The sequence below is a fragment of the Gopherus evgoodei genome, chromosome 14 (genome assembly GCF_007399415.2).
Source record: "Gopherus evgoodei ecotype Sinaloan lineage chromosome 14, rGopEvg1_v1.p, whole genome shotgun sequence".
Taxonomy (NCBI): Eukaryota; Metazoa; Chordata; order Testudines; family Testudinidae; genus Gopherus; species Gopherus evgoodei.
The window spans coordinates 863,100-878,664 of NC_044335.1; the positions used below are offsets into that span (position 1 = coordinate 863,100).

A 15,565-nucleotide genomic window follows, 5' to 3' on the forward strand; every position below is an offset into this window, starting at 1 on the left:
GTCCAAATGGGGTAAGTCTCAATGTATCTCCTGAAAGCCAGGAGAAAGGGAAAGCAGCGAGCATCTGGAACCAGGCCGCAACACCACAACCTCCTCTAGTGCCAGCACCCACCACGGTGACCCAGGAAAAGCAGATTGTAAACGGCTCCTGCCACAAACTTCACCAGACCTGCCTCTGTCTCTGGCCCCATTCCAGAGCCCTGGGTACAGAACAGCGGCTGCTCGCTAATCTACATATTAAAGCAGCAGATAAGTAACACCAAGGGGGCAATTACTTCGCTCTGAACCTCAGATCGATATCAGGCCTTCCCCGGGTCCAAGAGGAAACAAAGCGCCAATTCATTCAGCTCCAGCCCTGGAAAGGCTGCGGGAAGCCGGTGCACTATGGCTGGCTTGAAGGGTGAGCCCCAGAGGCACTGAATCTTGGTTCACCCCATGGCTATGGGGGATGCACCTTCCCTTGACAGGTACAGCCCAGACAAGGTTCTTCCTCACCGCTGACATCTCCACAGAGAATGGACAGGAAGAGACACAGCCTTGAGCAGCCCTGCGTGTCAGCATGCTCTGCTTTGGTGGGCAGGTCCTGCTGCTGCACAGTGCCACCCTCCCAGCCCCACTGCTCCAAGGCAATTGGAGAGTGGGAGCTGAGCTTTCCTCACCTTTCAGCTGTTGGCAGGGCTGGTTTCTAACACGCACAGACTTCTCATGATCTCCAGCACCTCTCCTGACCCATACACAGTTTTGCTGGTGCCCCTCAGGCCTGACCCACAGCCCTCGGCTGCTCCAGTTCTGGGCTTTTCCTTCCCAGAGGCTGAGCCAGGCTCTGGGGCAACCAAGCAATAGGTCACTCGGGAGCCAGAGCAGGGCCTGAAACAGCGCTAAGCCCAGATCTGCCCTGGTGTGAGCCTTGGTCTGCCCACCCTCCCTCCCCCGCACGGCTGCTGATACCTTTGATGAGCCCACTGGCAGCACCCGGGATGCCCTGGATTTCGGTCACGTTGTTCCTCAGGAAGTACTCGTCACAGGTGGCGTTGAGGAATTTGGAGGTGCAGAACAGTTCCCACAGCTTGGAGCCCACTGTCTCGTTCCCTTCCAGCACCAGCTTGGCACAGATGTCGAAGCCGTGGCGCGACAGCGTCCTGTTCCCCAGCAGACAGATCCTGGCGGGAGAGGACACAAGCAGAGAATGGACCAGAGCCATCTCCTGCCCTGCAGCAGCCCGGGGGAGGCAGGAGGGTGCTGCGCTGCTACTCACGGGAAGCTGGGGGGGTCGATGGCAGACTTGATGACCCCGGCGTAGATAGCCAGGATGGAGAGGATGACGCAGCCCAGGAAAACCAAGGCAAACTTGTTGACGTACTTGACCCCGACGAACACCACCGTGGCCATGCAGGTGAGCACACAGGTGCCGTAGACACGCATATTGTTGAGCATGGCCGCGGCCTCCTCGCTGGCATCCTCTCCCTTGAAAATGGCCATGGCGGGGAAGATATAGGCCTGGGAGAGAGTCACAGCCAGCATCAGCGCCTGGCCCAGAGCAGCCCCCACCCCCCGGCTCCACTGGCCCAATTCTCCCCATTGATCAGGGTGATTACAGCCAAGCCCCAGGACTGTCAGGATCGGAGCCCTGGTGTGCCAGGCTCAGCACGACAAACCTCACAAGACCCAAAATCATGAGATTTTTAAAAATTGTGTTGTGTTTTGTGGTTCTGCCCCCCACCCCATCCCCCGTGTGTGGGGGTCTGTGAGACAAGTCGTGCTGCCCACGCCCCCACACTCATTGGCTCTGGGGATTTAGGGACCTCTCACTCCATCTGGCTGTCCCCACCAGCCTCTCCTCTGCTCCTCCGGGGCTCTGCCCAGTGGGGTCCCCATCCAAGCCGGGTGCTGGGGGGGACAGAAGCACATCCTGCCCCCATTGCTGAGAGCAGCTGTGCCCGGAGCGCCTGGCTGGAGTGCTGGGCCAGAAGGTTGCTGGGTTACAGACCGACGGGACTTGCAGGAACAGCCTCCCACAGCGCCTGCTCAGAGGGGTCCAGCCACACTCACCAGAAGGATCTCGATGGTGCCCAGGATGTACATGGCTCCTGCGAAGGTGGTGCCCAGGTAGAAGCACAACCCCACAGCCCCTCCGAACTCGGGCCCCAGAGAGCGCGAGATCATGTAGTAGGAACCACCCGCTGGCAAAGAGAAGAACAAAGGGGGTTGGGCTCCACTGCAGGAGCCTGTCACATGCCTCCTGTGCCAGGAACAGCTCCCTTTGTGCTGGGCCGCGCGAGGGCACCAGGGCTCCTTGGACCTGAGCAGTGCCGAGTCCCAGCTCCAGCTCTCCTTCCTCACGCTGGGGGACCACGGTGGGTCCAGCTCTTGCCAGGCAGGAGAGGGCGAGGGGCAGGGTGAGGAGAGGTCCCTGAGCTGGGGGGGGGGGGAGTTGGGGCTGGCTCCCATCCCAGCAAGGGGAGGGAAACGGTGCCCCCCTGCCAGACCCTCGCACCTTGGCTCATGCTGAGTGCAGTGGGGGCAGCTGCCAGGCTGGGCTCTGCCCCACCTGTGCTGAGCGGGCAGGCAGCAGATCGCCTGCAATCCCACAGCCGCAGGCATGGACGTGCTCAGCCAGCTGAGGCAGGCTCTGGGTCCCTGGGGAGCCTGGCTGACGGGCCTGCTGCAGCGGGTGAGAAATCCGGTAATGACACTGCTGGACACAGAGCTGTCAGAGCTCAGCCAGAGCCGGGCCACCCAGCCCGGCCCCAGGACCCAGCTGCTCTAGCAGCCCCAGGCACCAGGTGCAGTCCTGGGACACAGGGTACCCCAGCCCCAACCTGTGACGAAGTGGGACAGGTTTTAATGTCTCCTCTGAATACTGTGGGGGGGCCTCAGTTTCTGGCCGACCCTCTGTCCCCTGGCAACTAATGGCCAGGCCCTTCCCCCCTGCAAGAGGATGCTAAAGGTGTTGGAGACAGAGAGATCAGGTGACCTCCCAACAGGTCGGTGGCCTCCCTGGGGCTCCCGATGGACCTAACTAAGGGGGGTCTTGTTGTCTGTACTGGCAAGACCTGTCTTGGACTGTGTTCCTGTCATCGAATAAACCTCTGTGTTACTGGCTGGCTGAGAGTCACGTCTGACTGCAAAGTGGGGGTGCAGGGCCCTGTGGCTTCCCCAGGACCCCGCTGGGGTGGACTCGCTGTGGGAAGCGCACGGAGGGGCAGAGGATGCTGAATGCTCCAAGGAGAGACCCAGGAGGTGAAGCCCTGTGAGCTTCTTGCCCTGAACAAGTCTGCTCCAAGGGAGAGGAGGCTCCCCAAAGTCCTGACTGGCTTGGTGGGGAGCAGTTCCAGAGTATCGCCCGGGGACTCTGTGACAACCTAACCCCCATCCCTATGCCCCGACCCCCAGCCACCCTCCCTGGGGTCTCCACAATCTCCCCACCAGTCTTTGCAAGCAGTTACCATATGGCAGATTCAGTTCATTAGTCTTTTCTCCTCACTCAGCCACCTCCCGTTTTCTTGCTGTTCTCTGGGCCCTCTGATGTGTCGCTATGTTCCTGGCAGCAAATTGCCCATCCCCAGTGGCCGGATCCTCTCTTCCCTGCCCATGGTGGTTCATTTACATCCATGCCAAGCCAGTGTGAATTTGGCTGCCCAAGGCTGTGCAGCTCCCCTGGGGACATTTCATAAACTCCAGCTTCAGGAGAACTGGGGGTACATGCAGCCCTCCAGCGACACCCTAGTTTATCTCCCAGGCAGCGGAGGGCTGGCTTCCCCCACAGCAGCTATGCCCTGCCTGGGGCTCACCATGATGTGGGGCAGCCCAGACTGCATGGTCCAGCTGGTTCTGTGCCTCCCTGCTGAGTCTGCCCATTAGTGCAGAGCGGGCAGGTGGGCGTGTGGTGTGGGGCCTGGTACTGAGACCCAGCACACTCAGGGTCACTGACCGGCCACATGAGGGGAGCAGCTGCTGACCCCCACTGAGCTGGGCTGGGTTCATTCTGCTGCCCTGCCTGGGGAAGGCTCTGAGGCTTGACAGTGACTCCCTGAGCCAGCCACTCCCTGGAGCACTAATGGAACACAGGGAAAGTTTGGGTTTGGGAAGATCAAGTGCCCTTTGGGGGGCTCACCCAGCCGGGGTCTCCCTGCTTTGCTCCCCCACTGCCCTAGTCTGCTAACAAACCCCGGAATGTTCCCCACCCTCTTCTTAAAGGGACAGCTCCCATGAACCCGCGCGCAGCACTAAAAACACCACAAACAATAAGCAACATCCAAATTCACCCCTCAATACAATGTGCTGCAGCATAAAATCATTCCCAGAGCGACTCCCTGGCTCTCCCATACAGGCCATAGATCCTGCCCACACCCCTCTCATTCCACCCGTCGGATGTGCAGCCCGGCTCTAGGAGGGACGAAGCAGCCCACCGGGGGAGACACAACTCACAGTGTGTCACCGGGTGGAGCTGGCACTAGACTGCTGCTCTCTGGCTTCCTGGCTCTGTAGTTAGAGACACCACAGCCCCGTGCAGCAGTACCACGGCTTGGCTCTCTGCAGACACAGAACCTGGTCTCTTGGGAGCTAAAACTGCCACTTGAGATAAATGACAGCGCACTTTGGCACAGAGCTAGTGGTAGATTAAAATGCCCATAGGTGGGCAAGCCACTGGCTGGGGGTAACTAGCCTCATAGGTGGGTGAGTCATTGGCTGGGGGTAACTAGTCTTATAGGTGGGTGAGCCACTGGCTGGAGGTGACTAGCCCTGTAGGTGAACAAGCCACTGGCTAGGGGTAACTAGCCCCATAGGTGGGCGAGCCACTGGCTGGGGGTAGCTAGCCCATAGGTGTATGAGCCACTGGCTGGGGGTAACTAGCCCCATAGGTGGGCGAGCCACTGGCTGGGGGTAACTAGCCCCATAGGTGGGCAAGCCACTGGCTGGGAGTAACTAGCCCATAGGTGTATGAGCCACTGGCTGGGGGTAACTAGCCCCATAGGTGAACGAGCCACTGGCTCGGGGTAACTAGCCCATAGGTGGGCGAGCCACTGGCTGGGAGTGACTAGCCTATAGGTGTATGAGCCACTGGCTGGGGTTAACTAGCCACATAGGTGAATGAGCCACTGGCTGGGGGTAACTAGCCCCATAGGTGGGCAAGCCACTGGCTGGGGGTAACTAGATTCATAGGTGGGAGAGCCACTGGCTGGAGGTAACTAGCCCTATAGGTGAACGAGCCACTGGCTGGGGGTAACTAGCCTCATAGGTGGGCAAGCCACTGGCTGGGGGTAGCTAGCCCATAGGTGGGCAAGCCACTGGCTGGGAGTAACTAGCCCCATAGGTGGGCGAGCCACTGGCTGGGGGTAACTAGCCCATAGATGGGCAAGCCACTGGCTGGGGGTAAATAGCCCCATAGGTGGGTGAGCCACTGGCTGGGGGTAACTAGCCCCATAGGTGGGCGAGCCACTGGCTGGGGTAACTAGCCCTATAGGTGAACGAACCACTGACTAGGGGTAACTAGCCCCATAGGCGGGCGAGCCACTGGCTGGAGGTAACTAGCCCATAGGTGGGCGAGCCACGGGCTGGGGGTAACTAGCCCATAGGTGGGCGAGCCACTGGCTGGAGGTAACTAGCCCATAGGTGGGCGAGCCACGGGCTGGGGGTAACTAGCCCATAGGTGGGCGAGCCACTGGCTGGGGGTAACTAGATTCATAGGTGGGCGAGCCACTGGCTGGGGGTAACTAGCCCATAGGTGGGCGAGCCACTGGCTGGGGGTAACTAGATTCATAGGTGGGCGAGCCACTGGCTGGAGGTAACTAGCCCTATAGGTGAATGAGCCACTGGCTGGGGGTAACTAGCCCCATAGGTGGGCAAGCCACTGGCTGGGGGTAACTAGCCCTATAGGTGAACGAGCCACTGGCTGGGGGTAACTAGCCTCATAGGTGGGCAAGCCACTGGCTGGGGGTAACTAGCCCATAGATGGGCGAGCCACAGGCTGGGGGTAACTAGCCCATAGGTGGGCGAGCCACAGGCTGGGGGTAACTAGCCCGTAGGTGGGCGAGCCAATGGCTGGGGGTAACTAGCCCTATAGGTGAACGAGCCACTGACTAGGGGTAACTAGCCCCATAGGTGGGCGAGCCACTGGCTGGAGGTAATTAACCCATAGGTGGGCGAGCCACTGGCTGGGGGTAACTAGCCCATAGGTGGGCAAGCCACTGGCTGGAGGTAACTAGCCCATAGGTGGGTGAGCCACTGGCTGGGGATAACTAGCCCCATAGGTGGGCGAGCCACTGGCTGGGGGTAACTAGATTCATAGGTGGGCGAGCCACTGGCTGGAGGTAACTAGCCCTATAGGTGAATGAGCCACTGACTAGGGGTAACTAGCCCCATAGGTGGGCGAGCCACTGGCTGGAGGTAATTAGCCCATAGGTGTGCGAGCCACTGGCTGGGGGTAACTAGCCCATAGGTGGGCAAGCCACTGGCTGGAGGTAACTAGCCCATAGGTGGGTGAGCCACTGGCTGGGGGTAACTAGCCCCATAGGTGGGCGAGCCACTGGCTGGGGGTAACTAGCCCATAAGTGGGCAAGCCACTGGCTGGAGGTAACTAGCCCTATAGGTGAATGAGCTACTGGCTGGGGGTAACTAGCCCCATAGGTGGGCAAGCCACTGGCTGGGGGTAACTAGCCCTATAGGTGAACGAGCCACTGGCTGGGGGTAACTAGCCCATAGGTGGGCGAGCCAATGGCTGGGGGTAACTAGCCCTATAGGTGAACGGGCCACTGACTAGGGGTAACTAGCACCATAGATGGGCGAGCCACTGGCTGGAGGTAATTAGCCCATAGGTGGGCGAGCCACTGGCTGGAGGTAACTAGCCCATAGGTGGGCGAGCCACTGGCTGGGGGTAACTAGCCCCATAGGTGGGCGAGCCACGGGCTGGGAACCCTCTGTCATGGGTTAGACAAGCCCAGAATTCAGCACATGGGCACCAGAGATTTGGGGTCTAGGACTGCTCTGCCTGATGCGGCCCTGCCCAGCCGTGCAGGGTCGTAGCTGTGGAGTGGGGGGCTGGGGGCTGAGGCGGAGGCTGGGGGACCAGGCTGCTAAAGGCAGGCAGCACCTGATGATGCAATCAGGGCAATGATGTGCAGTGGGGAGAGGGGCAGCCAGGCCCAGCCCTTGCCCTACCTGGCACGACACCGTTCGTAGCGATGGCACTCATGGAAATGGCCGTCAGCATTGTCTGCAGAGAGGAAAATCACAATGTTAGAGGCACCTCAGAGCCAGGCTGCCTCCTGTGCCTCCAGGAATAAAGTAACACCCGGGAGGGGAGCTGGGGGAGTGTCATTAGTGAGGGGGGTCAGGAATCGGGAAGGTGTGCTTGCCTGTATGAGTGACACCAGTCTGACAATTTGTCGTGGGGCAGGGGACGAGCAAAGGTTTTCGGACCTGGAAGTTGAGTTCAGCCCCGGGGTTATTCCCCAGGCGCTCCACCCCTGGGCTGTGGGTCCCAGCATGCCCGCCCCTGCCCAATGTGCTCTGGGTGACCCACCAGGAAGGAGCTGGGACCCCTTAGAAGAGAGGCTGGCAGATTGCAGCGCGTTGGAGGGCTGCCCAGGACTGCTCTCCTCACTAAGGTCTGCTCTGCGCGTCAGACCTATGCTGGGGTCACTACATTGCTCGGGGTGTGAAAAATCCCCGGCCCTGAGTGACACAGTTATGCAGACTTAGGCCCCGGTGTCAGGGCTGGCTCCAGGCACCAGCGCAGGAAGCAGGTGCCTGGGGCAGCCCCGGGGAAGGGGCGGCACGTCGGGCTCTTCGGCGGCAATTCGGCGATGGGTCCTTCGGGAAGAACCTGCCACCGAAGTGCCACCGAAGAACGAAGCGGCGGCAGTAGAGCTGCCACCGATCGCAGCTTTTTTTTTTTTCTTTTCACTGCTTGAGGTGGCAAAAACACTGGAGCCAGCCCAGCCTGGTGTAGACAGTGCTGAGTCCACCAAGGTAGCTACCGCCTCTCAGGGACATGGATTAACAATGCCGCCGGGACACCTCTCTCCCATCGGCTCCGTTTTCGAAGTGTAGACGTGCCCTCAGCATGTGACCAGGCTTTTCTTGCTCCGGAATGGCTGCCGTGGCTATTGGTAGCAGAGGGCCGACGGAAGGGCAGGTCGCCCTGCAGCATGGCCCGCACCAGGAAAGAGGGTTTTAACATGAGGCTTTCCTGGTCTCTGGTGACCCTACTGCATGGGGGGGGGGACACCATCTTGGAGGCAGGGCCCCATCTCCACCCAGCTGTAACACGGCCTGAACGGCCCACAGCAGAGCAGTCTAATTGCTCTGCACAGGGCCGGAGCCGGCCCACGAGAAGCGGGTACTGGAATATCTGTTTCTGATTCCAGGAAATGCAGTCCCCAAGAAGTAGCCGCTCCCCTCAGGGGGGCCCCCAAGCAGCACACTCCTGCCTGTCTCCAGCTTCTGGCTTGTAAAGGCTTGTGGAGTGGGGGGTTTCCTAGCGAGGTGATGGGCTTGGGCTGATCAGCTGTGTCGGCATTCAGTGCTCCCATCTTGTGCCCTAGTAACAGGGCTGGCTGGCTCCTGTGCTCCGGGACACTGTCTCTTTAGCTGCAGCCCCCCTCCGGGGAGCACTGAAGTGGGGCTGCTTCCTGACTCCCAGGCTGAGCCATGTTCACGCAAACAGGGGAGGTGAATTATTCCTCCCTGCCGCTCCCAAACAGGGAGGGAGAGACAAATGAGCTAGGCCTGTCCATTCAGTGCTGGGCTAACCCCACTTGGACAGGACAGTCCTGCCAGAGCACAGCAGAGCTTATAGCCCTGGGGGGATGGCTGCACAGCCTGGCAGGGATAACGGCATCACTCACGCAGGAGCAGCACAGGACGACCATGCAGAACGACTCCATGATGCCAGCTATTCCCACCACCCAGGTGAGGCGCAGGAAGAGGATCACCCCAAAGATGTTTTGCAGGCAGGGCAGGTAAACACCCATGAACGTGCCCATCCGTGGAGCCTACGGAGAAAAGCGTGGCGCCATTAGACACGAGGGAGGCAGCATCAGCTAACCCACAGGCCATAGGGCCTCTTGGAAAGATTTGTCTGGGAGAGTCAAGTCCCTGGAGTCCCGGTGCAGAGACAACTGTGGGGGGTCACGAACCAAAAGAAACGGGGGGGGGGGCTCATTTGCTCCATGGCTCCCATGGCAGCTGTGGAGAATGGTTCAGAGGGGAGGGCTCAGACAGAGCTGGCAAGGGAGCTCCAGGGCAGCAAACCATGTCCTCTGCAGCAGCCAGGGCAGCGCCTGCCTCTCGGCATGGGGCGTGTATGGAATAGGATGGGGAGAGAGAGTGAAAGAAGGCGAGGAGGACGCAAACACGGTTGCTGCAGAGGATCAGCTACAGCCACCCTGCTGGAGACAGGCCTCTGCCACCCCTCTCTCTGCACAACTGTGGGGCTTTTTGTTCCTTCCCTGCTCCTCTGCACAGGGCTCCTGAGATGCCATCGGGGGGGTTCAGTCTCAGGGGATCAGAGCTGTTCATTTCCCTGTTGGAACAGTGTCAGCTGCAGCCCAGGCTGCCCCTCACTGTGCGGCGGCTCACACAGGGAGCTGGCAGGAAATCACAGGGACAGGCTGGCGCAGTACACATGGAACATGCTCCTGGCTCTGATACTTTGCAGCCCACGGTGCTGGTGGCTCGGGGCTGCCCGCTTAGGGCCTGGCTACTCGGAGAGCTCCATGGTGTGAGGTTATGAGTGTGATATAGTATCTCACTGATAGGTGACAGGGCCAGAAAGAGTTAATTAACTCACAGACTGACCTGACCCATAGCCGAACTTTAGAGACTGGTTAGGAAGATCTGTAAATGAACAGAGCTTTGAAATGCAGCGGGCATTGGGAGAGGTAGAAGGGGAGGTCTTTGCTCAGGTCTTGTGATATAAGCAGACAAGTCTTGTCTATTACTATAGCTTTGATTCAAAGATCAAAAAAGAATATTAACATTTATGATGATACTTGAGTGAAATAGTATTATTGTCTATGTGTCTCTGTGAAGGTTGTAGTAACCTGTATCTGAACTGTTTAATGGATAAATTACCCTGGGCTAATTGCCAGGATGTTTGGGAGAAGGGGAGTTAAGCCTATTGTTTTCTCAGGCCAAAAGGCTGCTGGAAATGTATAAGAACCCTGGGACAGGATCCTTCTTCATCTCAGATCTGCTTTGGGTTTCAAGAGGGGAGAACCTTAAGCCACAAGGATTGAGATCCCCAGTCACTGACTGGAGTCACTCTGAATATGGACATTGGATTATAATCCATGAACTATTTCTAAAAGGACTTTTGGCAACTACAAGCTCATCTCTGCTATGTCTCTGAACCTCGAGAATTAAATTCAAGTCTCTATGTATATTAATCTTTTAACCAGCACTCTCTCATCTTTTTTTAATAAATTTTAGTTTAGTTAATAAGAATTGGCTATAAGCGTATATTTTGGGTAAGATCTAAGTTATAATTGGACCTGGGTGTGTGGCTGATCCTTTGGGATTGGAAGAACCTTTTCTTTTATAGGATGAGATAAGATTTTCAGGAATCATCGTATCTGACATGTGTGTCTGGACGGAGGCCTAAGGCTGGGCACTTTAAGGGAACTGCATTGTTTGAACTCCTAAGTAACCAGTGAGGTACTATAGAAGCTGTTTTGGGCTGGCTTGGTAAACTAAGTATTGGAAGATCCACCAGCATATGGGGTTTGTCTGCCCCTTTTTGTTTGCAGTTCACCCTAATTGAGTGACCTGAGCTGGCTCCCACGGGCAGCACCATCACACATGGATTGCAATGTACCTGGCTGAATCACAGCCCACCCGGTGGTGCAAGCCAGTGGCAGGGAGGCAGGGACCATGGGAGCTGCCTGGGGTGGCTGTGCCCATGATAGCCAGAGGCAGTTCGAGAGCACTTTGGAAAGCCTGGTGCTTGGGGATCTCTGGAGGAAACGATCAGACATTGGGCGCCTCAGAAGGGTCAGGTGCACCTGGGCCCATGGTAGCGCCCTGCTGAACTTGGCAGCAGCAGTGTGAGCCACGTTCCACCCACCTGCTACTGCAGCAAGGACTGGGAGATGGGGAAGGGTCCCACTCCATGGAGGAAGGCCCCCCTGCTAGAGATGGAACCTGCCCTGAGAGCCCCAGGGAGCTGGAAGTGAGAGTATGGGAATTAATTCCTGAATTTCCACAGCCGCAGAGAACCTCACTCAGCCCAGAAAATGCAAATGGAAACCAGAAGCCTCCAGATCCAGCAAAGCGGGAGCTGCTGGGCCTCTGACCCCTTGGCAGGAAGCCTCACTCCTCACCCAGGGATTCAGTGCAAAGCCTGTGAGTCCTGCAGGGAGAGGGCCAATCCTTCTTGCTCGCCCACTCCCTTGGCCATGTCCATGTGAGCGTGCCATGGTTTGGCACTGACATGCAGGGGCAAGCCCCTTGGGAGAGAACCCATGGCCCAACGGCCTGTGAGAGCAGCCCCAGAGAACCCCACCCTGGCACTGTCCCACGTCGGCATCCCCAGATAACCCCTCCCTGGCACTGCCCCAGGCCGGCGGCCCCAGAAAACCCCACCCTGGCACTGCCCCACGCTGGCAGCCCCAGAGAACCCCACCCTGGCACTGCCCCACGCCAGCAGCCCCAGAGAACCCCACCCAGCACCCCCCTCCAATGCTGGCAGCCCCAGAGAACCCCCCAGGCCCTCCCTGCTAGCCAGTGCTGGAGCCCAGAGCTGAACCCCTCACCTGCACAGGTTTCTTTTTGGCTCCATCATTGTTCTCCGCCTCCTCATGCTCCCGGCTGCCCTGCGGCAGGTTGGTGTAGTTCACCAGGCCGCTCAGCAGGGATGAGACCATGGGGCTGGTGTCCATCTCTTCCTGTTAGGGGCAGCGACAGGTGAGGGCGAAGTACCTGTCCTGAGCCGTCGTGCCCCCCCTCCACGCTGCCCCCCCCACGGTCCCTCCTGCTCGCTGCCCCCCCACGGCCCCTCCTGCTTGCTGCCCTACCTCGAAGAGGGCCATGTTCTTTCCATCATACTCCTTGCCCTTCTCCAGGTCTGTGCTGTTGATGAAGGGGCTGCTTTCCTTGGGGTTCCCATCACCTGCAGAAACACAGAGAGATTAGGGCTTGGGCCAGTCACCCCCTCCCCCCAGCCAGCAGCCCCACCAGGCCGGCTCGCCGGTTCACCCACCCTACTGGTACTGCTCCAGCTCCGCATCGGCTGCCCCAAGCTCCAGTCACCCCAGGCACCCCATGGGAGCAGGGCCCCACCCCCAGCATGGCCCCACCTGCCAGGAGCCATCGGGGGCCCACAGCCCTGATGCCCAGGACAGTGCTGGGGTTCTCGGGGGCACATGAGTGACAGGCCAAATCCTCTTCCGAATGCACCATCCAGAGCTGGCTCAGAGCCCGCTGCCCGGGCCATCAGTGCCCAGGGAGGGGTGCACAGGCACTGCTGGGACTGGGGGGAGAGTGACCACTCCTGACACCCAGCCATGCCTCGACTGCAGGGAACAGAGCTAGGGAAAGCAGCCAGTGTCCCTGTGTGGTCTGGCCTTCTCCACCAGAGTCCCCTGCCTAGACACTACTGGGATTTATAGCCTGCACCCCCAGGCTGCAGCCCTCCTGCTCCTGCTGGAGCCTGAGCCCCACAACACCACTGCTTAAAGTCACTGGGCAGCAGCCAGGGAGGGAGACCTGCTGGATACTAGCCTCAGAGCAGCAGGCTCTGTGCCCTGAGCCCCAGCAGAGGGAGTCACACCCCTAGCCCCCGTGTATGGGGATCCACGCCAGGGTGCTAGCACTGGGATTCCCAGCCCCCATGCCAGGGGATCCATGCCCCAGTGCTAGCACTGGGATTCCCAGCCCCCATGCAAGAGGATCCACACCCTGGCACTAGCACTGGGATTATCACCGCTGTGCAAGGGAATTTCCAGCCCCCTGGTGTACAGTCTCTAATGTACTTAAGGCACCTCTGCCTGTTTGCTTTGTGAGTGCTGAGAAAAGAGGGGAAATCCTGGCTGCAGTTCACAGGTCAGTGAGTAAGAGGGCACGGGGCAGCCCTGCCTGGCACCTGGGGCAGGGGGAGGTCATACGGAGCAGGGCTGGTCTGCCAGCAGAGTGGGCTAACGACGCGCAGCCTTGGCCCGGGCCCCGCTGTGTCCCCCCACATGCACCAGGGTCACTCAGTTCCAGTGGAGAGCCAGCCACCCTGCAGCCTGAGCAGCCCCTTTGGGACGCTCCCCCCACAGCCCAAGTATCCAGGCCCCACAGAGGGACAGTGCATGCACAATGCTCTGGACAGGACCCGGCTGCTCCCCATCCCCATCCGGGCACAGTGCCCACCCAAGCCTCGTGGTCATGGGACTGCAGCCAGAGAGCACAGACATCAGCTGAAGTGAGTCGTGTGATGGGAACAGGCCCCGGGCCAGCGCTTCCCCAGGCCAGACCCAGTCACAGCCTATTCTGCCCGTGTGTGGGGGCCCTCTCCTGGGAGCCAGGGTTGCCTCTGGGAAGGGCCCAGGCTGGCTGCCCCTGAAGGCAACGCAGAGTTGTTGGGCCTGGAACTAAACAGGAATTGCTGAGTGGCCCTTGGGGGCCAGCCCACACGGGAAGCAGTGCAGAGCAATGGGGCAGGGGCTGCCAGCGCCCAGGGCGACCCGCTCAGTCTGCAATGTCGTGAGGGGAGAGCAGCAGGTCTGGAGGCTCCTCGCACGGCCCTCTGTGAGAAGGATCTTGCAGGGGCTGCATGGGAAAGGGCTGAGCAGTGTAGCAAGGGGACCTGTCGGGGGTGTCAGGGCCGGCTAGAGCAGCGTAATGCTCACAGGTTCTCTGGGAAAGGGCCGGCTGTCTGCAGCACTGACGACCTCGTTCTGAAGGAACCAAGAGCCAGACAGAACAGTAATGAGAGCTGCAGAGCAGCAGAAATAACTCAGGGTGGGAATGCAGCACCTGGTGCGGGTGCTAGTGGAGTCGTATGCTTTGACGAGCACTGGCACAATCAGGGAGCAGCAAAGGGGGTGGAACTGAGCAGTCCCAACCACAGAGCAGCCACCCCAGCGAGCCCCTGCATACAGCCCCACCCTGAGCACCCGCAGGCCCTGGGAATTGGCTGAGATCCACACAGACCCTGGGGACACTGGCAGCTGGAATCCAATGAGATCAACTCACTTGACTACACGGCCCGCTTGTGACAGAGCTGGAGCTCCTGGGGGCCTCTCAGGGGCAGGGAGACATGGACTGCTCAGGGGAACCCCGACACCAGCTGTGCACAGAGCATCCCAGGGGACAGGCAGAGCGAGTCCCATGGCACAGGGAATCTGCTGACAGCCCAGCACAGCACTGCTCTCAACGGCTGAGTTCAGGTCAGGGGCCTCTGTCATGGAGTGTGGGGGAGTCAGGGCCCTGCACCCTCACGTCCTGCGATTCACCGGGACTCTCAGCCAGCCAGTAAAATGGAAGGTTTTTTAGATGACAGGAACACAGTTCCAAGCAGGGCTTGTAGGTACAACCAGGACCCCTCAGTCAGGTCCCTCAAGGGGTGGGGGTGAGGGAAGGGAGCTTAGATCCCAGCCTTGGGGTTCTATCCATTCTCCCAGCCAGCTCCAAATTGAACCCCCCTCCGTCTCACCCAGCCTTCCCCTGGCTCCTCCCCCAGCCTTTGTCCAGTTCAGACAAAGGTGTCACCTGGCCCCAACCCGCCTCCTGGCTCAGGTTACAGGCTCAGATATCATCCCTCAAGTGACGTCACCCCCTGCTCTCCCCTCCCCCATGCAGACAGTCCCAATAAAACTCCCCTGTGACATCCCCAGGTCAATCCCCCCACTCCCTGCTCCGTCACATCTCTCCCCACTTCGAGACTGAACTGAGCAGGGTCACTCTGCCCAGTGACCTGGGGAAGTTCAGGGTCCCCTCTCCGGGGCAACGTGTCCCCTATCAGGTTGGCACTTCCCTTACATGGACCACGTCCATGTCATAGTCCTGCAGGAGCAGGCTCCACCTCAGGAGCTTGGCGTTGGCTCCTTTCATCTGGTGCAGCCAGGTCAGGGGAGAGTGGTCGGTGTACACAGTGAAGTGTCGCCTAAAGAGATATGGCTCCAGTTTCTTAAGGGCCCACACCATGGCCAGGCATTCCTTCTCGATGGCCGCGTAGCTTTGTTCCCGGGGTAGCAGCTTCTTACTCAGATACACGATGGGGTGTCTCTCCCCCTTTTCATCCTCCTGCATTAACACCGCCCCCAGTCCCATGTCTAAGGCGTCAGTGAACACCATAAAGGGCTTGTCAAAATCTGGGTTTGCCAGAACTGGGCCACTAACCAGAGCCTCCTTCAGCGCCCGGAAAGCCTCCTGGCACTGCTCAGTCCAGATCACCTTATCTGGCTTCCCCTTTTTGCACAGTTCAGTGATGGGGCCGGCTATGGCACTAAAGTGGGGCACGAACCTTCGATAGTACCCCGCCATCCCAATAAAGGCCTGGACCTGCTTTTTGGTTTGGGGAGCAGGCCAGTCTCTGATCACCTCCACCTTGGCTGGTTCCGGCTTCAGGCAGCCGCTC

General features: G+C 59.3%; 1 protein-coding gene across 2 annotated transcripts in view; it reads right to left on the reverse strand.

The window, feature by feature from the left end:
• Window positions 1-15,565, reverse strand: part of LOC115635155 (solute carrier family 12 member 5-like) — a 137,933-nt gene that overhangs the window by 43,460 nt on the left and 78,908 nt on the right. For both annotated transcript variants that reach the window (XM_030533477.1, XM_030533478.1), the window contains exons 2-8: window positions 12,018-12,112; window positions 11,757-11,888; window positions 8,850-8,996; window positions 7,159-7,213; window positions 2,050-2,180; window positions 1,256-1,497; window positions 949-1,160 (exon numbers count right to left, since the gene is read on the reverse strand). In XM_030533477.1, coding sequence (XP_030389337.1) covers window positions 949-1,160; window positions 1,256-1,497; window positions 2,050-2,180; window positions 7,159-7,213; window positions 8,850-8,996; window positions 11,757-11,888; window positions 12,018-12,112 — 1,014 coding nt within the window. The remainder of the gene's footprint in view (window positions 1-948; window positions 1,161-1,255; window positions 1,498-2,049; window positions 2,181-7,158; window positions 7,214-8,849; window positions 8,997-11,756; window positions 11,889-12,017; window positions 12,113-15,565) is intronic.